General features: G+C 32.9%; 2 protein-coding genes and 43 non-coding genes across 45 annotated transcripts in view; 1 reads left to right on the forward strand and 44 right to left on the reverse strand.

Annotated features, from left to right (window-relative positions):
- Positions 1 to 22,940, forward strand: part of LOC107446022 (uncharacterized) — a 194,463-nt gene that overhangs the window by 7,776 nt on the left and 163,747 nt on the right. The window lies entirely within an intron of this gene.
- TRNAW-CCA (transfer RNA tryptophan (anticodon CCA)) lies at positions 968 to 1,039 on the reverse strand. The gene has a single exon. It is a non-coding gene; the product is annotated as a tRNA-Trp (tRNA).
- TRNAW-CCA (transfer RNA tryptophan (anticodon CCA)) lies at positions 1,320 to 1,391 on the reverse strand. The gene has a single exon. It is a non-coding gene; the product is annotated as a tRNA-Trp (tRNA).
- Positions 1,664 to 1,735, reverse strand: TRNAW-CCA (transfer RNA tryptophan (anticodon CCA)). Its single transcript has one exon. It is a non-coding gene; the product is annotated as a tRNA-Trp (tRNA).
- Positions 2,015 to 2,086, reverse strand: TRNAW-CCA (transfer RNA tryptophan (anticodon CCA)). Its single transcript has one exon. It is a non-coding gene; the product is annotated as a tRNA-Trp (tRNA).
- On the reverse strand, positions 2,717 to 2,788 carry TRNAW-CCA (transfer RNA tryptophan (anticodon CCA)). Its single transcript has one exon. It is a non-coding gene; the product is annotated as a tRNA-Trp (tRNA).
- TRNAW-CCA (transfer RNA tryptophan (anticodon CCA)) lies at positions 3,421 to 3,492 on the reverse strand. The gene has a single exon. It is a non-coding gene; the product is annotated as a tRNA-Trp (tRNA).
- TRNAW-CCA (transfer RNA tryptophan (anticodon CCA)) lies at positions 4,125 to 4,196 on the reverse strand. The gene has a single exon. It is a non-coding gene; the product is annotated as a tRNA-Trp (tRNA).
- On the reverse strand, positions 5,180 to 5,251 carry TRNAW-CCA (transfer RNA tryptophan (anticodon CCA)). The gene has a single exon. It is a non-coding gene; the product is annotated as a tRNA-Trp (tRNA).
- Positions 5,530 to 5,601, reverse strand: TRNAW-CCA (transfer RNA tryptophan (anticodon CCA)). The gene has a single exon. It is a non-coding gene; the product is annotated as a tRNA-Trp (tRNA).
- Positions 5,881 to 5,952, reverse strand: TRNAW-CCA (transfer RNA tryptophan (anticodon CCA)). The gene has a single exon. It is a non-coding gene; the product is annotated as a tRNA-Trp (tRNA).
- On the reverse strand, positions 6,233 to 6,304 carry TRNAW-CCA (transfer RNA tryptophan (anticodon CCA)). Its single transcript has one exon. It is a non-coding gene; the product is annotated as a tRNA-Trp (tRNA).
- TRNAW-CCA (transfer RNA tryptophan (anticodon CCA)) lies at positions 6,577 to 6,648 on the reverse strand. The gene has a single exon. It is a non-coding gene; the product is annotated as a tRNA-Trp (tRNA).
- On the reverse strand, positions 7,279 to 7,350 carry TRNAW-CCA (transfer RNA tryptophan (anticodon CCA)). Its single transcript has one exon. It is a non-coding gene; the product is annotated as a tRNA-Trp (tRNA).
- TRNAW-CCA (transfer RNA tryptophan (anticodon CCA)) lies at positions 7,627 to 7,698 on the reverse strand. The gene has a single exon. It is a non-coding gene; the product is annotated as a tRNA-Trp (tRNA).
- TRNAW-CCA (transfer RNA tryptophan (anticodon CCA)) lies at positions 7,971 to 8,042 on the reverse strand. The gene has a single exon. It is a non-coding gene; the product is annotated as a tRNA-Trp (tRNA).
- Positions 8,322 to 8,393, reverse strand: TRNAW-CCA (transfer RNA tryptophan (anticodon CCA)). Its single transcript has one exon. It is a non-coding gene; the product is annotated as a tRNA-Trp (tRNA).
- TRNAW-CCA (transfer RNA tryptophan (anticodon CCA)) lies at positions 8,673 to 8,744 on the reverse strand. The gene has a single exon. It is a non-coding gene; the product is annotated as a tRNA-Trp (tRNA).
- TRNAW-CCA (transfer RNA tryptophan (anticodon CCA)) lies at positions 9,376 to 9,447 on the reverse strand. The gene has a single exon. It is a non-coding gene; the product is annotated as a tRNA-Trp (tRNA).
- Positions 10,163 to 10,234, reverse strand: TRNAW-CCA (transfer RNA tryptophan (anticodon CCA)). The gene has a single exon. It is a non-coding gene; the product is annotated as a tRNA-Trp (tRNA).
- TRNAW-CCA (transfer RNA tryptophan (anticodon CCA)) lies at positions 10,514 to 10,585 on the reverse strand. The gene has a single exon. It is a non-coding gene; the product is annotated as a tRNA-Trp (tRNA).
- On the reverse strand, positions 11,217 to 11,288 carry TRNAW-CCA (transfer RNA tryptophan (anticodon CCA)). The gene has a single exon. It is a non-coding gene; the product is annotated as a tRNA-Trp (tRNA).
- Positions 11,913 to 11,984, reverse strand: TRNAW-CCA (transfer RNA tryptophan (anticodon CCA)). Its single transcript has one exon. It is a non-coding gene; the product is annotated as a tRNA-Trp (tRNA).
- TRNAW-CCA (transfer RNA tryptophan (anticodon CCA)) lies at positions 12,264 to 12,335 on the reverse strand. Its single transcript has one exon. It is a non-coding gene; the product is annotated as a tRNA-Trp (tRNA).
- On the reverse strand, positions 12,615 to 12,686 carry TRNAW-CCA (transfer RNA tryptophan (anticodon CCA)). The gene has a single exon. It is a non-coding gene; the product is annotated as a tRNA-Trp (tRNA).
- On the reverse strand, positions 12,967 to 13,038 carry TRNAW-CCA (transfer RNA tryptophan (anticodon CCA)). The gene has a single exon. It is a non-coding gene; the product is annotated as a tRNA-Trp (tRNA).
- TRNAW-CCA (transfer RNA tryptophan (anticodon CCA)) lies at positions 13,311 to 13,382 on the reverse strand. Its single transcript has one exon. It is a non-coding gene; the product is annotated as a tRNA-Trp (tRNA).
- On the reverse strand, positions 13,662 to 13,733 carry TRNAW-CCA (transfer RNA tryptophan (anticodon CCA)). The gene has a single exon. It is a non-coding gene; the product is annotated as a tRNA-Trp (tRNA).
- On the reverse strand, positions 14,036 to 14,107 carry TRNAW-CCA (transfer RNA tryptophan (anticodon CCA)). Its single transcript has one exon. It is a non-coding gene; the product is annotated as a tRNA-Trp (tRNA).
- On the reverse strand, positions 14,387 to 14,458 carry TRNAW-CCA (transfer RNA tryptophan (anticodon CCA)). The gene has a single exon. It is a non-coding gene; the product is annotated as a tRNA-Trp (tRNA).
- Positions 14,739 to 14,810, reverse strand: TRNAW-CCA (transfer RNA tryptophan (anticodon CCA)). The gene has a single exon. It is a non-coding gene; the product is annotated as a tRNA-Trp (tRNA).
- Positions 15,089 to 15,161, reverse strand: TRNAW-CCA (transfer RNA tryptophan (anticodon CCA)). Its single transcript has one exon. It is a non-coding gene; the product is annotated as a tRNA-Trp (tRNA).
- Positions 15,434 to 15,505, reverse strand: TRNAW-CCA (transfer RNA tryptophan (anticodon CCA)). Its single transcript has one exon. It is a non-coding gene; the product is annotated as a tRNA-Trp (tRNA).
- Positions 15,785 to 15,856, reverse strand: TRNAW-CCA (transfer RNA tryptophan (anticodon CCA)). Its single transcript has one exon. It is a non-coding gene; the product is annotated as a tRNA-Trp (tRNA).
- On the reverse strand, positions 16,129 to 16,200 carry TRNAW-CCA (transfer RNA tryptophan (anticodon CCA)). The gene has a single exon. It is a non-coding gene; the product is annotated as a tRNA-Trp (tRNA).
- On the reverse strand, positions 16,480 to 16,551 carry TRNAW-CCA (transfer RNA tryptophan (anticodon CCA)). The gene has a single exon. It is a non-coding gene; the product is annotated as a tRNA-Trp (tRNA).
- TRNAW-CCA (transfer RNA tryptophan (anticodon CCA)) lies at positions 16,824 to 16,895 on the reverse strand. The gene has a single exon. It is a non-coding gene; the product is annotated as a tRNA-Trp (tRNA).
- On the reverse strand, positions 17,175 to 17,246 carry TRNAW-CCA (transfer RNA tryptophan (anticodon CCA)). Its single transcript has one exon. It is a non-coding gene; the product is annotated as a tRNA-Trp (tRNA).
- Positions 17,523 to 17,594, reverse strand: TRNAW-CCA (transfer RNA tryptophan (anticodon CCA)). The gene has a single exon. It is a non-coding gene; the product is annotated as a tRNA-Trp (tRNA).
- TRNAW-CCA (transfer RNA tryptophan (anticodon CCA)) lies at positions 17,874 to 17,945 on the reverse strand. Its single transcript has one exon. It is a non-coding gene; the product is annotated as a tRNA-Trp (tRNA).
- Positions 18,225 to 18,296, reverse strand: TRNAW-CCA (transfer RNA tryptophan (anticodon CCA)). Its single transcript has one exon. It is a non-coding gene; the product is annotated as a tRNA-Trp (tRNA).
- Positions 18,576 to 18,647, reverse strand: TRNAW-CCA (transfer RNA tryptophan (anticodon CCA)). The gene has a single exon. It is a non-coding gene; the product is annotated as a tRNA-Trp (tRNA).
- TRNAW-CCA (transfer RNA tryptophan (anticodon CCA)) lies at positions 18,926 to 18,997 on the reverse strand. Its single transcript has one exon. It is a non-coding gene; the product is annotated as a tRNA-Trp (tRNA).
- Positions 19,626 to 19,696, reverse strand: TRNAW-CCA (transfer RNA tryptophan (anticodon CCA)). Its single transcript has one exon. It is a non-coding gene; the product is annotated as a tRNA-Trp (tRNA).
- Positions 20,218 to 22,940, reverse strand: part of LOC147802258 (uncharacterized) — a 106,614-nt gene continuing 103,891 nt past the window's right edge. Inside the window, exon 4 of the mRNA XM_087152687.1 lies at positions 20,218 to 20,363. Within this exon, the coding sequence (XP_087008813.1) occupies positions 20,218 to 20,363 (146 nt within the window). The remainder of the gene's footprint in view (positions 20,364 to 22,940) is intronic.

Consider the following 22,940-nt stretch of genomic DNA (forward strand, 5'->3'; position numbering starts at 1 on the left):
AGAAATGAACTACTTCCTTCATTTTAGGAGATTTTGATACGTTTGGAATTACTATTGAACATTTTTCAGGTGAAAAACTACTTTATAATTGAATCTTTCAGTGGGAAAAACTATTAAAATCATTCAGAGAGTCTAAACTCTCTAAATTTTATTTATTGCTTCAGAATTAAATGTTTCGTTTTAAGTGCTTACTATAGTTTACAGTAGTAGTGAAAACAGTTAAACTGTAAAAGTCAAAAAGCAACATTTTTGCCCCGGACGTGATTTGCACACACAAACTTCTGATTTGGAGTCAAACGCGCTACCGTTGCGGTACCGGGCCACGTTTGAAAACTTATAAGCCTGTAACTTAAGTTATTTAGAAATATATAAAATTTGTTACCATTTGTACAGACTAAAGTGCAGATTTGTATTACGTTAGGAAATACTGCTAAACTTTTTCCAGGGCTCAAACTGTCTTTAAATTGAAATATTACGTGGGAAAAAGTAATAAAATCATTCATATACTCTAAACACATCTATTGGTTACTTTTATTTTTTGCCTCAAAATGAAATGCTTTATTTTAAATTTTAAGTAGTAAAAACAATTAATTTGCAAAAGTCAAGAAGTAACATTTTTGACCAAGACGTGATTTTATCACGCTACCTTCTAAACTGGAGTCAGACGCGCATTTATTGCTCCAACGGTCTACGGTTGAAAACTTATACACCAGTAATTTAAGTTACTTAGAAATATATAAAATTTGTTTTTGGAGATTCTTGTTACGTTAGGAAGTACTGCTAAACTTTTTCAGGGATCAAATTGTTTTTAAATTGAAATATTACGTGGAAAAAAGTAATAAAATCATTCATATGGTCTAAACTCTTCTATTGGTTACTTTTATCATTTGCCTCAGAATAAAATGCTTTGTTTTAAGTTTTAAGAAGCAAAAACAGTTTAACTGTAAAATTCAAAAAGTAACATTTTTGACCCGGACATGAATTGAACACGCAACTTTCTGATCTGGAGTCAGACGCGCTACCGTTGCGCCACCGGGCCACGTTAGAAAACTTATACACCTATAATTTAAGCTACTTAGCAATAAATAAAATTTGTTTTTGGAGATTCCTGTTACGATAGGAAATGTTGCTAAACCTTTTCTCAGGGATCAAACAATTTTTAAATTGAAATATTACGTGGGAAAAAGAAATAAAATAATTCATATGGTCTAAACTCTTCTATTGGTTACTTTTATTATTTGCCTCTGAAAGAAATACCTTTTTTTTAAGTTTTAAGAAGCAAAACCAGTTTAACTGTAAAAGTCAAAAAGTAACATTTTTGACCCGGACGTGATTTGAACACGCAACCTTCTGATCTGGAGTCAGACGCGCTACCGTTGCGCCAACGGGCCACGTTAGAAAACTCATACACCTATAATTTAAGTTACTTAGAAATATATAAAATTTGTTTTTGGAGATTCTTGTTTCGATAGGAAATGCTGCTAAACCTTTTCTCAGGAATCAAACTGTTTTTAAATTGAAATATTACGTAGGAAAAAGAAATAAAATCATTCATATGGTCTAAACTCTTCTATTGCTTACTTTTATTTTTTGCCTCAGAATAAAATGCTTTGTTTTAAGAAGCAAAAACAGTTTAACTGTAAAAGTTAAAAAGTAACATTTTTGACCCGGACGTGATTTGAACACGCAACCTTCTGATCTGGAGTCAGATGCGCTACCGTTGCGCCACCGGGCCACGTTAGAAAACTTATACACCTGTAATTTAAGTTACTTAGTAATAAATAAAATTTGTTTTTGGAGATTCCTGTTACGATAGGAAATGCTGCTAAACCTTTTCTCAGGAATCGAACTGTTTTTAAATTGAAATATTACGTGGGAAAAAGAAATAAAATCATTCATATGGTCTAAACTCTTCTATTGGTAACTTTTATTTTTTGCCTCAGAATAAAATGCTTTTTTTTAAGTTTTAAGAAGCAAAAACAGTTTAACTGTAAAAGTCAAAAAGTAACATTTTTGACCCGGACGTGATTTGAACACGCAACCTTCTGATCTGGAGTCAGACGCGCTACCGTTGCGCCACCGGGTCACGTTAGAAAACTCATACACCTATAATTTAAGTTACTTAGAAATATATAAAATTTGTTTTTGGAGATTCTTGTTTCGATAGGAAATGCTGCTAAACCTTTTCTCAGGGATCAAACAATTTTTAAATTGAAATATTACGTGGGAAAAAGAAATAAAATCATTCATATGGTCTAAACTCTTCTATTGGTTACTTTTATTTTTTGCCTCTGAAAGAAATGCTTTTTTTTAAGTTTTAAGAAGCAAAACCAGTTTAACTGTAAAAGTCAAAAAGTAACATTTTTGACCCGGACATGATTTGAACACGCAACCTTCCGATCTAGAGTCAGACGCGCTACCGTTGCGCCACCGGGCCACTTTAGAAAACTCATACACCTATAATTTAAGTTACTTGGAAATATTTAAAATTTGTTTTTGGAGATTCTTGTTTCGATAGGAAATGCTGCCAAACCTTTTCTCAGGAATCAAAATGGTTTTAAATTGAAATATTACGTGGGAAAAAGAAATAAAATCATTCATATGGTCTAAACTCTTCTATTGGTTGCTTTTATTTTTTGCCTCAGAATAAAATGCTTTTTTTTAAGTTTTAAGAAGCAAAAACAGTTTAACTGTAAAAGTCAAAAAGTAAAATTTTTGACCCGGACGTGATTTGAACACGCAACCTTCTGATCTGGAGTCAGACGCGCTACCGATGCGCCACCGGGCCACGTTAGAAAACTCATACACCTATAATTTAAGTTACTTAGAAATATATAAAATTTGCTTTTGGAGATTCTTGTTTCGATAGGAAATGCTGCTAAACCTTTTCTCAGGAATCAAACTGTTTTTAAATTGAAATATTACGTGGGAAAAAGAAATAAAATCATTCATATGGTCTAAACTCTTCTATTGGTTACTTTTATTTTTTGCCTCAGAAAGAAATGCTTTTTTTTAAGTTGTAAAGAAGCAAAAACAGTTTAACTGTAAAAGTCAAAAAGTAACATTTTTGACCCGGACGTGATTTGAACACGCAACCTTCCGATCTGGAGTCAGATGCGTTACCGTTGCGCCACCGGGCGACGTTAGAAAACTCATACACCTATAATTTAAGTTACTTAGAAATATATAAAATTTGTTTTTGGAGATTCTTGTTTCGATAGGAAATGCTGCTAAACCTTTTCTCAGGAATCAAACTGTTTTTAAATTGAAATATTACGTCGGAAAAAGAAATAAAATCATTCATATGGTCTAAACTCTTCTATTGGTGACTTTTATTTTTTGCCTCTGAAAGAAATGCTTTTTTTTAAGTTGTAAAGAAGCAAGAACAGTTTAACTGTAAAAGTCAAAAAGTAACATTTTTGACCCGGACGTGATTTGAACACGCAACCTTCCGATCTGGAGTCAGACGCGCTACCGTTGCGCCACCGGGCGACGTTAGAAAACTCATACACCTATAATTTAAGTTACTTAGAAATATATAAAATTTGTTTTTGGAGATTCTTGTTTCGATAGGAAATGCTGCTAAACCTTTTCTCAGGAATCAAACTGTTTTTAAATTGAAATATTACGTCGGAAAAAGAAATAAAATCATTCATATGGTCTAAACTCTTCTATTGGTGACTTTTATTTTTTGCCTCTGAAAGAAATGCTTTTTTTTAAGTTGTAAAGAAGCAAGAACAGTTTAACTGTAAAAGTCAAAAAGTAACATTTTTGACCCGGACGTGATTTGAACACGCAACCTTCCGATCTGGAGTCAGACACGCTACCGTTGCGCCACCGGGCGACGTTAGAAAACTCATACACCTATAATTTAAGTTACTTAGAAATATATAAAATTTGTTTTTGGAGATTCTTGTTTCGATAGGAAATGCTGCTAAACCTTTTCTCAGGAATCAAACTGTTTTTAAATTGAAATATTACGTCGGAAAAAGAAATAAAATCATTCATATGGTCTAAACTCTTCTATTGGTGACTTTTATTTTTTGCCTCTGAAAGAAATGCTTTTTTTTAAGTTGTAAAGAAGCAAGAACAGTTTAACTGTAAAAGTCAAAAAGTAACATTTTTGACCCGGACGTGATTTGAACACGCAACCTTCCGATCTGGAGTCAGACGCGCTACCGTTGCGCCACCGGGCGACGTTAGAAAACTCATACACCTATAATTTAAGTTACTTAGAAATATATAAAATTTGTTTTTGGAGATTCTTGTTTCGATAGGAAATGCTGCTAAACCTTAGCTCAGGAATCAAACTGTTTTTAAATTGAAATATTACGTCGGAAAAAGAAATAAAATCATTCATATGGTCTAAACTCTTCTATTGGTGACTTTTATTTTTTGCCTCTGAAAGAAATGCTTTTTTTTAAGTTGTAAGGAAGCAAGAACAGTTTAACTGTAAAAGTCAAAAAGAAACATTTTTGACCCGGACGTGATTTGAACACGCAACCTTCCGATCTGGAGTCAGACGCGCTACCGTTGCGACACCGGGCGACGTTAGAAAACTCATACACCTATAATTTAAGTTACTTAGAAATATATAAAATTTGTTTTTGGAGATTCTTGTTTCGATAGGAAATGCTGCTAAAACTTTTCTCAGGAATCAAACTGTTTTTAAATTGAAATATTACGTAGGAAAAAGAAATAAAATCATTCATATGGTCTAAACTCTTCTATTGGTTACTTTTATTTTTTGCCTCTGAAAGAAATGCTTTTTTTTAAGTTGTAAAGAAGCAAGAACAGTTTAACTGTAAAAGTCAAAAAGTAACATTTTTGACCCGGACGTGATTTGAACACGCAATCTTCCGATCTGGAGTCAGACGCGCTACCGTTGCGCCACCGGGCGACGTTAGAAAACTCATACACCTATAATTTAAGTTACTTAGAAATATATAAAATTTGTTTTTGGAGATTCTTGTTTCGATAGGAAATGCTGCTAAACCTTTTCTCAGGAATCAAACTGTTTTTAAATTGAAATATTACGTGGGAAAAAGAAATAAAATCATTCATATGGTCTAAACTCTTCTATTGGTTACTTTTATTTTTTGCCTCAGAAAGAAATGCTTTTTTTTAAGTTTTAAGAAGCAAAACCAGTTTAACTGTTAAAGTCAAAAAGTAACATTTTTGACCCGGACGTGATTTGAACACGCAACCTTCCGATCTGGAGTCAGACGCGTTACCGTTGCGCCACCGGGCCACGTTAGAAAACTTATACACCTGTAATTTAAGTTACTTAGTAATAAATAAAATTTGTTTTTGGAGATTCCTGTTACGATAGGAAATGCTGCTAAACCTTTTCTCCGGAATCGAACAATTTTTAAATTGAAATATTACGTGGGAAAAAGAAATAAAATCATTCATATGGTCTAATCTCTTCTATTGGTTACTTTTATTTTTTGCCTCTGAAAGAAATGCTTTTTTTAAGTTTTAAGAAGCAAAACCAGTTTAACTGTAAAAGTCAAAAAGTAATATTTTTGACCCGGACATGATTTGAACAAGCAACCTTCCGATCTGGAGTCAGACGCGCTACCGTTGCGCCACCGGGCCACGTTAGAAAACTCATACACCTATAATTTAAGTTAATTAGAAATATATAAAATTTGCTTTTGGAGATTCTTGTTTCGATAGGAAATGCTGCCAAACCTTTTCTCAGGAATCAAACTGTTTTTAAATTGAAATATTACGTGGGAAAAAGAAATAAAATCATTCATATGGTCTAAACTCTTCTATTGGTTACTTTTATTTTTTGCCTCAGAATAAAATGCTTTTTTTTAAGTTTTAAGAAGCAAAAACAGTTTAACTGTAAAAGTCAAAAAGTAACATTTTTGACCCGGACGTGATTTGAACACGCAACCTTCTGATCTGGAGTCAGACGCGCTACCGTTGCGCCACCGGGCCACGTTAGAAAACTCATACACCTATAATTTAAGTTACTTAGAAATATATAAAATTTGTTTTTGGAGATTCTTGTTTCGATAGGAAATGCTGCTAAACCTTTTCTCAGGGATCAAACAATTTTTAAATTGAAATATTACGTGGGAAAAAGAAATAAAATCATTCATATGGTCTGAACTCTTCTATTGGTTACTTTTATTTTTTGCCTCTGAAAGAAATGCCTTTTTTTAAGTTGTAAAGAAGCAAGAACAGTTTAACTGTAAAAGTCAAAAAGTAACATTTTTGACCCGGACGTGATTTGAACACGCAACCTTCTGATCTGGAGTCAGACGCGCTACCGTTGCGCCACCGGGCCACGTTAGAAAACTCATACACCTATAATTTAAGTTACTTAGAAATATATAAAATTTGTTTTTGGAGATTCTTGTTTCGATAGGAAATGCTGCTAAACCTTTTCTCAGGAATCAAACTGTTTTTAAATTGAAATATTACGTAGGAAAAAGAAATAAAATCATTCATATGGTCTAAATTCTTCTATTGCTTACTTTTATTTTTTGCCTCAGAATAAAATGCTTTGTTTTAAGAAGCAAAAACAGTTTAACTGTAAAAGTTAAAAAGTAACATTTTTGACCCGGACGTGATTTGAACACGCAACCTTCTGATCTGGAGTCAGACGCGCTACCGTTGCGCCACCGGGCCACGTTAGAAAACTTATACACCTGTAATTTAAGTTACTTAGTAATAAATAAAATTTGTTTTTGGAGATTCCTGTTACGATAGGAAATGCTGCTAAACCTTTTCTCAGGAATCGAACAATTTTTAAATTGAAATATTACGTGGGAAAAAGAAATAAAATCATTCATATGGTCTAAACTCTTCCATTGCTTACTTTTATTTTTTGCCTCTGAAAGAAATGCTTTTTTTTGAGTTTTAAGAAGCAAAAACAGTTTAACTGTAAAAGTCAAAAAGTAACATTTTTGACCCGGACGTGATTTGAACACGCAACCTTCTGATCTGGAGGCAGACGCGCTACCGTTGCGAAACCGGGCCACGTTAGAAAACTCATACACCTATAATTTAAGTTACTTAGAAATATATAAAATTTGCTTTTGGAGATTCTTGTTTCGATAGGAAATGCTGCTAAACCTTTTCTCAGGAATCAAACTGTTTTTAAATTGAAATATTACGTGGGAAAAAGAAATAAAATCATTCATATGGTCTAAACTCTTCTATTGGTTACTCTTATTTTTTGCCTCTGAAAGAAATGCTTTTTTTTAAGTTTAAAGAAGCAAAACCAGTTTAACTGTAAAAGTCAAAAAGTAACATTTTTGACCCGGACGTGATTTGAACACGCAACCTTCCGATCTGGAGTCAGACGCGCTACCGTTGCGCCACCGGGCGACGTTAGAAAACTCATACACCTATAATTTAAGTTACTTAGAAATATATAAAATTTGTTTTTGGAGATTCTTGTTTCGATAGGAAATGCTGCTAAACCTTTTCTCAGGAATCAAACTGTTTTTAAATTGAAATATTACGTGGAAAAAAGAAATAAAATCATTCATATGGTCTAAACTCTTCTATTGGTTACTTTTATTTTTTGTCTCTGAAAGAAATGCTTTTAAGTTGTAAAGAAGCAAGAACAGTTTAACTGTAAAAGTCAAAAAGTAACATTTTTGACCCGGACGTGATTTGAACACGCACCCTTCTGATCTGGAGTCAGACGCGCTACCGTTGCGCCACCGGGCCACGTTAGAAAACTCATACACCTATAATTTAAGTTACTTAGAAATATATAAAATTTGTTTTCGGAGATTCTTGTTTCGATAGGAAATGCTGCTAAACCTTTATTCAGGAATCAAACTGTTTTTAAATTGAAATATTACGTAGGAAAAAGAAATAAAATCATTCATATGGTCTAAACTCTTCTATTGCTTACTTTTATTTTTTGCCTCAGAATAAAATGCTTTGTTTTAAGAAGTAAAAACAGTTTAACTGTAAAAGTTAAAAAGTAACATTTTTGACCCGGACGTGATTTGAACACGCAACCTTCTGATCTGGAGTCAGACGCGCTACCGTTGCGCCACCGGGCCACGTTAGAAAACTTATACACCTGTAATTTAAGTTACTTAGTAATAAATAAAATTTGTTTTTGGAGATTCCTGTTACGATAGGAAATGCTGCTAAACCTTTTCTCCGGAATCGAACAATTTTTAAATTGAAATATTACGTGGGAAAAAGAAATAAAATCATTCATATGGTCTAATCTCTTCTATTGGTTACTTTTATTTTTTGCCTCTGAAAGAAATGCTTTTTTTTAAGTTTTAAGAAGCAAAACCAGTTTAACTGTAAAAGTCAAAAAGTAAAATTTTTGACCCGGACATGATTTGAACAAGCAACCTTCCGATCTGGAGTCAGACGCGCTACCGTTGTGCCACCGGGCCACGTTAGAAAACTCATACACCTATAATTTAAGTTACTTAGAAATATATAAAATTTGTTTTTGGAGATTCTTGTTTCGATAGGAAATGCTGCCAAACCTTTTCTCAGGAATCAAACTGTTTTTAAATTGAAATATTACGTGGGAAAAAGAAATAAAATCATTCATATGGTCTAAACTCTTCTATTGGTTACTTTTATTTTTTGCCTCAGAATAAAATGCTTTTTTTTAAGTTTTAAGAAGCAAAAACAGTTTAACTGTAAAAGTCAAAAAGTAACATTTTTGACCCGGACGTGATTTGAACACGCAACCTTCTGATCTGGAGTCAGACGCGCTACCGTTGCGCCACCGGGCCACGTTAGAAAACTCTTACACCTATAATTTAAGTTACTTAGAAATATATAAAATTTGTTTTTGGAGATTCTTGTTTCGATAGGAAATGCTGCTAAACCTTTTCTCAGGGATCAAACAATTTTTAAATTGAAATATTACGTGGGAAAAAGAAATAAAATCATTCATATGGTCTAAACTCTTCTATTGGTTACTTTTATTTTTAGCCTCTGAAAGAAATGCTTTTTTTTTAAGTTTTAAGAAGCAAAACCAGTTTAACTGTAAAAGTCAAAAAGTAACATTTTTGACCCGTACATGATTTGAACACGCAACCTTCCGATCTGGAGTCAGACGCGCTACCGTTGCGCCACCGGGCCACGTTAGAAAACTCATACACCTATAATTTAAGTTACTTAGAAATAGATAAAATTTGTTTTTGGAGATTCTTGTTTCGATAGGAAATGCTGCTAAACCTTTTCTCAGGAATCAAACTGTTTTTAAATTGAAATATTACGTGGGAAAAAGAAATAAAATCATTCATATGGTCTAAACTCTTCTATTGGTTACTTTTATTTTTTGCCTCAGATTAAAATGCTTTTTTTTAAGTTTTAAGAAGCAAAAACAGTTTAACTGTAAAAGTCAAAAAGTAACATTTTTGACCCGGACGTGATTTGAACACGCAACCTTCTGATCTGGAGTCAGACGCGCTACCGTTGCGCCACCGGGCCACGTTAGAAAACTCTTACACCTATAATTTAAGTTACTTAGAAATATATAAAATTTGTTTTTGGAGATTCTTGTTTCGATAGGAAATGTTGCTAAACCTTTTCTCAGGGATCAAACAAATTTTAAAATGAAATATTACGTGGGAAAAAGAAATAAAATCATTCATATGGTCTAAACTCTTCTATTGGTTACTTTTATTTTTAGCCTCTGAAAGAAATGCTTTTTTTTTAAGTTTTAAGAAGCAAAACCAGTTTAACTGTAAAAGTCAAAAAGTAACATTTTTGACCCGTACATGATTTGAACACGCAACCTTCCGATCTGGAGTCAGACGCGCTACCGTTGCGCCACCGGGCCACGTTAGAAAACTCATACACCTATAATTTAAGTTACTTAGAAATATATAAAATTTGTTTTTGGAGATTCTTGTTTCGATAGGAAATGCTGCTAAACCTTTTCTCAGGAATCAAACTGTTTTTAAATTGAAATATTACGTAGGAAAAAGAAATAAAATCATTCATATGGTCTAAACTCTTCTATTCCTTACTTTTATTTTTTGCCTCAGAATAAAATGCTTTGTTTTAAGAAGCAAAAACAGTTTAACTGTAAAAGTTAAAAAGTAACATTTTTGACCCGGACGTGATTTGAACACGCAATGCTTTTTTTTAAGTTTTAAGAAGCAAAACCAGTTTAACTGTAAAAGTCAAAAAGTAAAATTTTTGACCCGGACATGATTTGAACAAGCAACCTTCCGATCTGGAGTCAGACGCGCTACCGTTGTGCCACCGGGCCACGTTAGAAAACTCATACACCTATAATTTAAGTTACTTAGAAATATATAAAATTTGTTTTTGGAGATTCTTGTTTCGATAGGAAATGCTGCCAAACCTTTTCTCAGGAATCAAACTGTTTTTAAATTGAAATATTACGTGGGAAAAAGAAATAAAATCATTCATATGGTCTAAACTCTTCTATTGGTTACTTTTATTTTTTGCCTCAGAATAAAATGCTTTTTTTTAAGTTTTAAGAAGCAAAAACAGTTTAACTGTAAAAGTCAAAAAGTAACATTTTTGACCCGGACGTGATTTGAACACGCAACCTTCTGATCTGGAGTCAGACGCGCTACCGTTGCGCCACCGGGCCACGTTAGAAAACTCTTACACCTATAATTTAAGTTACTTAGAAATATATAAAATTTGTTTTTGGAGATTCTTGTTTCGATAGGAAATGCTGCTAAACCTTTTCTCAGGGATCAAACAATTTTTAAATTGAAATATTACGTGGGAAAAAGAAATAAAATCATTCATATGGTCTAAACTCTTCTATTGGTTACTTTTATTTTTAGCCTCTGAAAGAAATGCTTTTTTTTTAAGTTTTAAGAAGCAAAACCAGTTTAACTGTAAAAGTCAAAAAGTAACATTTTTGACCCGTACATGATTTGAACACGCAACCTTCCGATCTGGAGTCAGACGCGCTACCGTTGCGCCACCGGGCCACGTTAGAAAACTCATACACCTATAATTTAAGTTACTTAGAAATAGATAAAATTTGTTTTTGGAGATTCTTGTTTCGATAGGAAATGCTGCTAAACCTTTTCTCAGGAATCAAACTGTTTTTAAATTGAAATATTACGTGGGAAAAAGAAATAAAATCATTCATATGGTCTAAACTCTTCTATTGGTTACTTTTATTTTTTGCCTCAGATTAAAATGCTTTTTTTTAAGTTTTAAGAAGCAAAAACAGTTTAACTGTAAAAGTCAAAAAGTAACATTTTTGACCCGGACGTGATTTGAACACGCAACCTTCTGATCTGGAGTCAGACGCGCTACCGTTGCGCCACCGGGCCACGTTAGAAAACTCTTACACCTATAATTTAAGTTACTTAGAAATATATAAAATTTGTTTTTGGAGATTCTTGTTTCGATAGGAAATGTTGCTAAACCTTTTCTCAGGGATCAAACAAATTTTAAATTGAAATATTACGTGGGAAAAAGAAATAAAATCATTCATATGGTCTAAACTCTTCTATTGGTTACTTTTATTTTTAGCCTCTGAAAGAAATGCTTTTTTTTTAAGTTTTAAGAAGCAAAACCAGTTTAACTGTAAAAGTCAAAAAGTAACATTTTTGACCCGTACATGATTTGAACACGCAACCTTCCGATCTGGAGTCAGACGCGCTACCGTTGCGCCACCGGGCCACGTTAGAAAACTCATACACCTATAATTTAAGTTACTTAGAAATATATAAAATTTGTTTTTGGAGATTCTTGTTTCGATAGGAAATGCTGCTAAACCTTTTCTCAGGAATCAAACTGTTTTTAAATTGAAATATTACGTAGGAAAAAGAAATAAAATCATTCATATGGTCTAAACTCTTCTATTCCTTACTTTTATTTTTTGCCTCAGAATAAAATGCTTTGTTTTAAGAAGCAAAAACAGTTTAACTGTAAAAGTTAAAAAGTAACATTTTTGACCCGGACGTGATTTGAACACGCAACCTTCTGATCTGGAGTCAGACGCGCTACCGTTGCGCCACCGGGCCACGTTAGAAAACTTATACACCTGTAATTTAAGTTACTTAGTAATAAATAAAATTTGTTTTTGGAGATTCCTGTTACGATAGGAAATGCTGCTAAACCTTTTCTCAGGAATCGAACAATTTTTAAATTGAAATATTACGTGGGAAAAAGAAATAAAATCATTCATATGGTCTAATTTTTTCTATTGGTTACTTTTATTTTTTGCCTCTGAAAGAAATGCTTTTTTTTAAGTTTTAAGAAGCAAAACCAGTTTAACTGTAAAAGTCAAAAAGTAAAATTTTTGACCCGGACATGATTTGAACAAGCAACCTTCCGATCTGGAGTCAGACGCGCTACCGTTGCGCCACCGGGCCACGTTAGAAAACTCATACACCTATAATTTAAGTTACTTAGAAATATATAAAATTTGTTTTTGGAGATTCTTGTTTCGATAGGAAATGCTGCCAAACCTTTTCTCAGGAATCAAACTGTTTTTAAATTGAAATATTACGTGGGAAAAAGAAATAAAATCATTCATATGGTCTAAACTCTTCTATTGGATACTTTTATTTTTTGCCTCAGAATAAAATGCTTTTTTTTAAGTTTTAAGAAGCAAAAACAGTTTAACTGTAAAAGTCAAAAAGTAACATTTTTGACCCGGCCGTGATTTGAACACGCAACCTTCTGATCTGGAGTCAGACGCGCTACCGTTGCGCCACCGGGCCACGTCAGAAAACTCATACACCCATAATTTAAGTTACTTAGAAATATATAAAATTTGCTTTTGGAGATTCTTGTTTCGATAGGAAATGCTGCTAAACCTTTTCTCAGGGATCAAACAATTTTTAAATTGAAATATTACGTGGGAAAAAGAAATAAAATCATTCATATGGTCTAAACTCTTCTATTGCTTACTTTTATTTTTTGCCTCTGAAGGAAATGCTTTTTTTTTAAGTTTTAAGAAGCAAAAACAGTTTAACTGTAAAAGTCAAAAAGTAACATTTTTGACCCGGACGTGATTTGAACACGCAACCTTCTGATCTGGAGTCAGACGCGCTACCGTTGCGCCACCGGGCCACGTTAGAAAACTCTTACAACTATAATTTAAGTTACGTAGAAATATATAAAATTTGTTTTTGGAGATTCTTGTTTCGATAGGAAATGCTGCTAAACCTTTTCTCAGGAATCAAACTGTTTTTAAATTGAAATATTACGTGGGAAAAAGAAATAAAATCATTCATATGGTCTAAACTCTTCTATTGCTTACTTTTATTTTTTGCCTCAGAATAAAATGCTTTGCTTTAAGAAGCAAAAACAGTTTAACTGTAAAAGTCAAAAAGTAACATTTTTGACCCGGACGTGATTTGAACACGCAACCTACTGATCTGGAGTCAGACGCGCTACCGTTGCGCCACCGGGCCACGTTAGAAAACTCATACACCCATAATTTAAGTTACTTAGAAATATATAAAATTTGCTTTTGGAGATTCTTGTTTCGATAGGAAATGCTGCTAAACCTTTTCTCAGGGATCAAACAATTTTTAAATTGAAATATTACGTGGGAAAAAGAAATAAAATCATTCATATGGTCTAAACTCTTCTATTGCTTATTTTTATTTTTTGCCTCTGAAGGAAATGCTTTTTTTTAAGTTTTAAGAAGCAAAAACAGTTTAACTGTAAAAGTCAAAAAGTAACATTTTTGACCCGGACGTGATTTGAACACGCAACCTTCTCATCTGGAGTCAGACGCGCTACCGTTGCGCCACCGGGCCACGTTAGAAAACTCTTACACCTATAATTTAAGTTACTTAGAAATATATAAAATTTGTTTTTCGAGATTCTTGTTTCGATAGGAAATGCTGCTAAACCTTTTCTCAGGAATCAAACTGTTTTTAAATTGAAATATTACGTGGGAAAAAGAAATAAAATCATTCATATGGTCTAAACTCTTCTATTGCTTACTTTTACCTCAGAACTTACTACTCTTACTTACCTTACTTTTACCCTCAGAATAAAATGCTTTGTTTTAAGAAGCAAAAACAGTTTAACTGTAAGAGTCAAAAAGTAACATTTTTGACCCGGACGTGATTTGAACACGCATCCTTCTGATCTGGAGTCAGACGCGCTACCGTTGCGCCACCGGGCCACGTTAGAAAACTTGTACACCTGTAATTTAAGTTACTTAGTAATAAATAAAATTTGTTTTTGGATATTCCTGTTACGATAGGAAATGCTGCTAAACCTTTTCTCAGGAATCGAACAATTTTTAAATTGAAATATTACGTGGGAAAAAGAAATAAAATCATTCATATGGTCTAAACTCTTCTATTGGTTACTTTTATTTTTTGCCTCAGAAAGAAATGCTTTTTTTTAAGTTTTAAGAAGCAAAACCAGTTTAACTGTAAAAGTCAAACAGTAGCATTTTTGACCCGGACGTGATTTGAACACGCAACCTTCTGATCTGGAGTCAGACGCGCTACCGTTGCGCCACCAGGCCACGTTAGAAAACTCATACACCTGTAATTTAAGTTACTTAGAAATATATAAAATTTGCTTTTGGAGATTCTTGTTTCGATAGGAAATGCTGCCAAACCTTTTCTCAGGAATCAAACTGTTTTTAAATTGAAATATTACGTGGGAAAAAGAAATAAAATCATTCATATGGTCTAAACTCTTCTATTGGTGACTTTTATTTTTTGCCTCTGAAAGAAATGCTTTTTTTTAAGTTGTAAAGAAGCAAGAACAGTTTAACTGTAAAAGTCAAAAAGTAACATTTTTGACCCGGACGTGATTTGAACACGCAACCTTCCGATCTGGAGTCAGACGCGCTACCGTTGCGCCACCGGGCGACGTTAGAAAACTCATACACCTTTAATTTAAGTTACTTAGAAATATATAAAATTTGTTTTTGGAGATTCTTGTTTCGATAGGAAATGCTGCTAAACCTTTTCTCAGGAATCAAACTGTTTTTAAATTGAAATATTACGTCGGAAAAAGAAATAAAATCATTCATATGGTCTAAACTCTTCTATTGGTTACTTTTATTTTTTGCCTCTGAAAGAAATGCTTTTTTTAAGTTGTAAAGAAGCAAGAACAGTTTAACTGTAAAAGTCAAAAAGTAACATTTTTGACCCGGACGTGATTTGAACACGCAACCTTCTGATCTGGAGTCAGACGCGCTACCGTTGCGCCACCGGGCAACGTTAGAAAACTCATACACCTATAATTTAAGTTACTTAGAAATATATAAAATTTGTTTTTGGAGATTCTTGTTTCGATAGGAAATGCTGCTAAAACTTTTCTCAGGAATCAAACTGTTTTTAAATTGAAATATTATGTAGGAAAAAGAAATAAAATCATTCATATGGTCTAAACTCTTCTATTGCTTACTTTTATTTTTTGCCTCAGAATAAAATGCTTTGTTTTAAGAAGCAAAAACAGTTTAACTGTAAAAGTTAAAAAGTAACATTTTTGACCCGGACGTGATTTGAACACGCAACCTTCTGATCTGGAGTCAGACGCGCTACCGTTGCGCCACCGGGCCACGTTAGAAAACTTATACACCTGTAATTTAAGTTACTTAGAAATATATAAAATTTGTTTTTGGAGATTCTTGTTTCGATAGGAAATGCTGCTAAACCTTTTCTCAGGAATCAAACTGTTTTTAAATTGAAATATTACGTGGGAAAAAGAAATAAAATCATTCATATGGTCTAAACTCTTCTATTGCTTACTTTTATTTTTTGCCTCTGAAAGAAATGCTTTTTTTTAAGTTTTAAGAAGCAAAAACAGTTTAACTGTAAAAGTCAAAAAGTAACATTTTTGACCCGGACGTGATTTGAACACGCAACCTTCTGATCTGGAGTCAGACGCGCTACCGTTGCGCCACCGGGCCACGTTAGAAAACTCTTACACCTATAATTTAAGTTACTTAGAAATATATAAAATTTGTTTTTGGAGATTCTTGTTTCGATAGGAAATGCTGCTAAACCTTTTCTCAGGAATCAAACTGTTTTTAAATTGAAATATTACGTGGGAAAAAGAAATAAAATCATTCATATGGTCTAAACTCTTCTATTGCTTACTTTTATTTTTTGCCTCAGAATAAAATGCTTTGTTTTAAGAAGCAAAAACAGTTTAACTGTAAAAGTTAAAAAGTAACATTTTTGACCCGGACGTGATTTGAACACGCAACCTTCTGATCTGGAGTCAGACGCGCTACCGTTGCGCCACCGGGCCACGTTAGAAAACTTATACACCTGTAATTTAAGTTACTTAGAAATATATAAAATTTGTTTTTGGAGATTCTTGTTTCGATAGGAAATGCTGCTAAACCTTTTCTCAGGAATCAAACTGTTTTTAAATTGAAATATTACGTGGGAAAAAGAAATAAAATCATTCATATGGTCTAAACTCTTCTATTGCTTACTTTTATTTTTTGCCTCTGAAAGAAATGCTTTTTTTTAAGTTTTAAGAAGCAAAAACAGTTTAACTGTAAAAGTCAAAAAGTAACATTTTTGACCCGGACGTGATTTGAACACGCAACCTTCTGATCTGGAGTCAGACGCGCTACCGTTGCGCCACCGGGCCACGTTAGAAAACTCTTACACCTATAATTTAAGTTACTTAGAAATATATAAAATTTGTTTTTGGAGATTCTTGTTTCGATAGGAAATGCTGCTAAACCTTTTCTCAGGAATCAAACTGTTTTTAAATTGAAATATTACGTGGGAAAAAGAAATAAAATCATTCATATGGTCTAAACTCTTCTATTGCTTACTTTTATTTTTTGCCTCAGAATAAAATGCTTTGATTTAAGAAGCAAAAACAGTTTAACTGTAAAAGTCAAAAAGTAACATTTTTGACCCGGACGTGATTTGAACACGCAACCTTCCGATCTGGAGTCAGACGCGCTACCGTTGCGCCACCGGGCCACGTTAGAAAACTCATACACCTATAATTTAAGTTACTTAGAAATATATAAAATTTGTTCTTGGAGATTCTTGTTTCGATAGGAAATGCTGCCAAACCTTTTCTCAGGAATCAAACTGTTTTTAAATTGAAATATTACTTGGGAAAAAGAAATAAAATCAATTATATGGTCTAAACTCTTCTATTGGTTACTTTTATTTTTTGCCTCAGAATAAAATGCTTTTTTTTAAGTTTTAAGAAGCAAAAACAGTTTAACTGTAAAAGTCAAAAAGTAACATTTTTGACCCGGACGTGATTTGAACACGCAACCTTCTGATCTGGAGTCAGGCGCGCTACCGTTGCGCCACCGGGCCACGTTAGAAAACTCATACACCTATAATTTAAGTTACTTAGAAATATATAAAATTTGCTTTTGGAGATTCTTGTTTCGATAGGAAATGCTGCTAAACCTTTTCTCAGGGATCAAACAATTTTTAAATTGAAATATTACGTGGGAAAAAGAAATAAAATCATTCATATGGTCAAACTCTTCTATTGGTTACTTTTATTTTTTGCCTCTGAAAGAAATGCTTTTTTAAGTTTTAAGAAGCAAAACCAGTTTAACTGTGAAAGTCAAAAAGTAACATTTTTGATCCGGACGTGATTTGAACACGCAACCTTCTGATCTGGAGTCGGACGCGCTACCGTTGCGCCACCGGGCCACGTTAAAAAACTCATACACCTATAATTTAAGTTACTTAGAAATATATAAAATTTGTTTTTGGAGATTCTTGTTTCGATAGGAAATGCTGCTAAACCTTTTCTCAGGAATCAAACTGTTTTTAAATTGAAATATTACGTGGGAAAAAGAAATAAAATCATTCATATGGTCTAAACTCTTCTATTGGTTACTTTTATTTTTTGCCTCAGAATAAAATGCTTTTTTTTAAGTTTTAAGAAGCAAAAACAGTTTAACTGTAAAAGTCAAAAAGTAACATTTTTGACCCGGACGTGATTTGAACACGCAACCTTCTGATCTGGAGTCAGACGCGCTACCGTTGCGCCACCGGTCCACGTTAGAAAACTCAGACACCCATAATTTAAGTTACATAGAAATATATAAAATTTGCTTTTGGAGATTCTTGTTTCGATAGGAAATGCTGCTAAACCTTTTCTCAGGTATCAAACAATTTTTAAATTGAAATATTACGTGGGAAAAAGAAATAAAATCATTCATATGGTCTAAACTCTTCTATTGCTTACTTTTATTTTTTGCCTCTGAAAGAAATGCTTTTTTTTAAGTTTTAAGAAGCAAAAACAGTTTAACTGTAAAAGTCAAAATGTAACATTTTTGACCCGGACGTGATTTGAACACGCAACCTTCTGATCTGGAGTCAGACGCGCTACCGTTGCGCCTCCGGGCCACGTTAGAAAACTCTTACACCTATAATTTAAGTTACTTAGAAATATATAAAATTTGTTTTTGGAGATTCTTGTTTCGATAGGAAATGCCGCTAAACCTTTTCTCAGGAATCAAACTGTTTTTAAATTGAAATATTACGTGGGAAAAAGAAATAAAATCATTCATATGGTCTAAACTCTTCTATTGGTTACTTTTATTTTTTGCCTCTGAAAGAAATGCTTTTTTTTAAGTTTTAAGAAGCAAAACCAGTTTAACTGTAAAAGTCAAAAAGTAACATTTTTGACCCGGACGTGATTTGAACACGCAACCTTCTGATCTGGAGTCAGACGCGCTACCGTTGCGCCACCAGGCCACGTTAGAAAACTCATACACCTGTAATTTAAGTTACTTAGAAATATATAAAATTTGTTTTTGGAGATTCTTGTTTCAATAGGAAATGCTGTTAAACCTTTTCTCAGGAATCAAAGTGTTTTTAAATTGAAATATTACGTGGGAAAAAGAAATAAAATCATTCATATTGTCTAAACTCATCTATCAGTTAATTTTATTTATTGCCACAGAATGAAATTGCTTGTTTTAAGTTTTTGGTAGTAAAAAGAGTTTAACTGTAAAAGTTAAAAAGTAACATATTGACCCGGACGTGATTTGAACACGCAACCTTCTGATCTGGAGTCAGACGCGCTGCCGTTGCGCTACCGGGCCACGTTAGAAAACTTATACACCTATAATTTAAATTACTTAGAAATATATAAAATTTATTTTTGGAGATTCTTGATAAGATAGGAAATGCTGCTAAACCGTTTCTCAGGGATCAAACTGTTTTTAAATTGAAATATTACATGGGAAAAAGAAATAAAATCATTCATATTGTCTAAACTCATCTATCAGTTAATTTTATTTATTGCCACAGAATGAAATTGCTTGTTTTAAGTTTTTGGTTGTAAAAAGAGTTTAACTGTAAAAGTTAAAAAGTAACATATTGACCCGGACGTGATTTGAACACGCAACCTTCTGATCTGGAGTTAAACGCGCTGCCGTTGCGAAACCGGGCGCCGTTAGAAAACTTATACACCTATAATTTAAATTACTTAGAAATATGTAAAATTTGTTTTTGGAGATTCTTGTTACGATGGGAAATGCTGCTAAACCGTTTCTCAGGGATCAAACTGTTTTTAAATTGAAATATTACGTGGGAAAAAGAAATAAAATCATTCATATTGTCTAAACTCATCTATCAGTTAATTTTATTTATTGCCACAGAATAAAATTGCTTGTTTTAAGTTTTTAGTAGTAAAAAGAGTTTAACTGTAAAAGTTACAAACTAACATATTGAACCGGACGTGATTTGAACACGCAACCTTCTGATCTGGAGTCAGACGCGCTACCGTTGCGCCACCGGGCGACGTTAGAAAACTTATACACTGCCCTGTTACGGTTGGGTATAGAATAAAAATGAAAAAGTTGCAAAAAATGATAACAATTTAGAAAGAGAAAAACTAAAAATTAATGGCCGGGTGAAACATAGTTAGTGGTACATTTACGAAGTTTGGCTAACCCAGAAAAATAGTAATTTTTCTTCTTCAAAAACAAGTTCCAGAAGATAACAAGTATATTCAAAAAAACATACCTTCTTATCCATAGAAGCTACCTGAGTTTAGGATGAAACAAACAGAAAAATCCTTGGCTAGTGAAAAGGAATTAGTCCAGTTCTTTTTTTTGAAAAAAATCATTGTTGTTTTATTGAAAAAAACATGTTAAACAAATCATCATGTTGAGGCACATCATGTAAGGAATCATCAATGGCACATCCTAAAATTGTGGTAACTAGTGATAACTGGAACAGGAGTTAGAAAATGACTGTGAAGGATTTCCATCACTGGCGGTAGTCGGTCAGCGGATCATCTTAAAAAGCTGGAGATTTATCAGGAAAATTCTTTAGTAGGCATAAATCCGAGACAATGAAAAGGACAGCAGCTGGACAGCATGGCGGTAGATGAGTTAGTTACAGAGAACAATACAACAAATAAAGATGTCGCAAGGAAGCCATTCTTCCAAAAAGCTTCTCCACCTTAGGGAGGTGGGAGCAAAAATATCAAAACTCCGTTAAGCGGAGGGCAGCAAATTCTTTGACCATCAAATTATCGAAAAGCATCTCGTCTTTCGCGCTCTTCCTTTTTATAAGATACAAAAACTTAAGGTTGAAGTTGTAGTGCATGTTGTGCAAGTTAAAGTTAAATTATCTAAAAATCACGAGTTGAGACGAAAAATTGATTATACGTTACAAGTTACGGTTGAGAAACACAACATACACGCGGAGATGAAAGATGCCGACAACCAGTGGAATTCTCAGAAAAAAAAGGGTGTAAACTTCTCGAAAGAAAGGGGCTCTTCAAGGAGCTGGTAAGGAATTTTAGGGGGAGAATGTCCAAATTGCGCTACCGCTTAAGGGGCTAAAGAAAGATGATGAAATAAAAAAATGTATTACAAAATTATAAATTAAGTCAAAAGAATTAGTATTATTGATTAAAAAAAACAGGATATTTAGAAAATTAGGCTGTGACCTAATGTCACATTATACCCCCCACTGCAGAAAAAAAATTTTGAAGAAAAAAAAATTTTTTTTTTTTGTTTTTGCCAAAAAAAGATATTAATCCAAAAAAATTTATAAATGAAATTAAGTTCTAACAGCCTGCAACTCCAGTTCACCACTACTCCACTTACAAATAGTCAGATGTTTACATAACAATCTATATCAAAACTTTTGATAGTAAGAGTCTGAAATGAGAAAAGCTGTGCCTCAAACATAAGACATACAAAGAACTAGTAACACATAATAACACATACATATAAGCAGCTTTACATGGCTGCATCTTGATTAGTGAAAAGGCAAAACAATGTTAATTGTTTGATAAATGGACGAAAAAAACACAAAACAATCTTAATTGTTTGCTAAATGAAAACAAACATTTTGACACAGAATCGTCAACACATGTACTATAAATTAAACTTAAACAACATATGCCTTGATGCATGTGAATGCCTATAAGTGCAATAACACCCGTATAAAAAATTCAGGCTACATGAAGTAGACTGAGAAAATCTTCTCCAAAGAAAATAACATTAAGGAGGTAAAATGGATAATTGATTATTCAAAAAAGAAAATCTCACTTAGTAATAGTGGAAAAGCAATTTTTGAGGTAAAGGACATTAACTCAAATTATTCCTTGTAAGAAGGAATTGAAAAAAATTGATTTGTTTGCTGGAAATTATTATGAAAAAAATTTGAAAAATTGCAAACAAACGAAAAATCAGGCTACCATTGCAGACTGACAAAACTCCGAGCTTAAACGAAAAAAACTTTGTACAACATTTTGTACATCAATCCATTAAGTGAATTTTGAGAAAAAAAATTGAAACCAATCAAACAAGATTGATAAGTAGTAATCCGAGTTAAAACGACAAAAAAAATTTAGTACACATCAAAATGTATACCTGAAACAAATCAAAGTCATTAGTGAGAGCAATAAGTGCACACAAATTATTAATTTAAGACTTGAAGGAAGTTAAAAAAAATTTGCAATTAAATTTACTAGTTGTAACAGGAAAAGCCTAGGCAAAACATTAAACTTAACAAAAACTGCAAGGAATTTTAACACTTAAAAAAAACAACAAATTGACTCACAGAACTTTGACCAAAAAAAAAACTGCTAAAACAAAACAAAAACAAACAAGGCCTTGACACATTGCTTACAAAAAGCATTACCTAACAAAAATTGCTGAACAATATACAATTAACAAATTCAGCATCAACAATTTGTATAAAACAACGTAACACAAAACAATAAAAAATCATAACAAACGTTGTGACACCTTGAGATGTACAATGAGGTGTACTTGTATACATTACTAATGCAAAGAGAATTCACACTCTGCAAAAAAATCCAAAAAAATTTGTATGTAATAAGAGTGACTTATGACATACTAGAAAAGGAAAAAAAATACTGTACAGAACTACAGGGTCGAAAAACAAAAAAATTTGGCATTCGAAATCAAGCATCATTAATTAATTACAATTATGTGTTTAAGTAATTTAAAAAATACAAATATTAACATGAAATATTTGTTAAAAAAAATTGAAAACAGTTAGACATGAACAACCACAAACACGAACCCATAGTTATAAGTTTGTAGAGTCGCAAAAAGGAGGACACTGCCCATCATCCACCATACAAACCATATCACAATTTGAATACCTCATTCAATTAAAAAAATGTTAGAATTATTGACAAAATTAGTTACAAGAACTGTATATCAAAAAAATTTAACCAAAAAAATCACTGGTATTGCCTGACAAGTACTACAGGATCCCGATGTTCCGCGGATATGACGGCCAGCATCATATACACCGATACCCAAATAACACCCATCACACATAACAATGTTACATTCAACCAAAATTTATTAGAAAAAAATTATTTACTTCTTAAATTGTAAGGACAAGCCTTAGGGAGAGTCATATCACTATCAATTACACTAGGGGAGGTATCCAAAGAGGGATGAAAAAGCAAATTTTGCCTCCTATGAGGACATAGACGTAAGCGGTCTATATGAACAGTTAGTTTAGGTGCCTTTGTATTGTCCAAAA

The sequence above is a fragment of the Parasteatoda tepidariorum genome, chromosome 10 (assembly GCF_982258835.1).
Source record: "Parasteatoda tepidariorum strain Cologne lab strain chromosome 10, Ptep-v5.0, whole genome shotgun sequence".
Taxonomy (NCBI): Eukaryota; Metazoa; Arthropoda; class Arachnida; order Araneae; family Theridiidae; genus Parasteatoda; species Parasteatoda tepidariorum.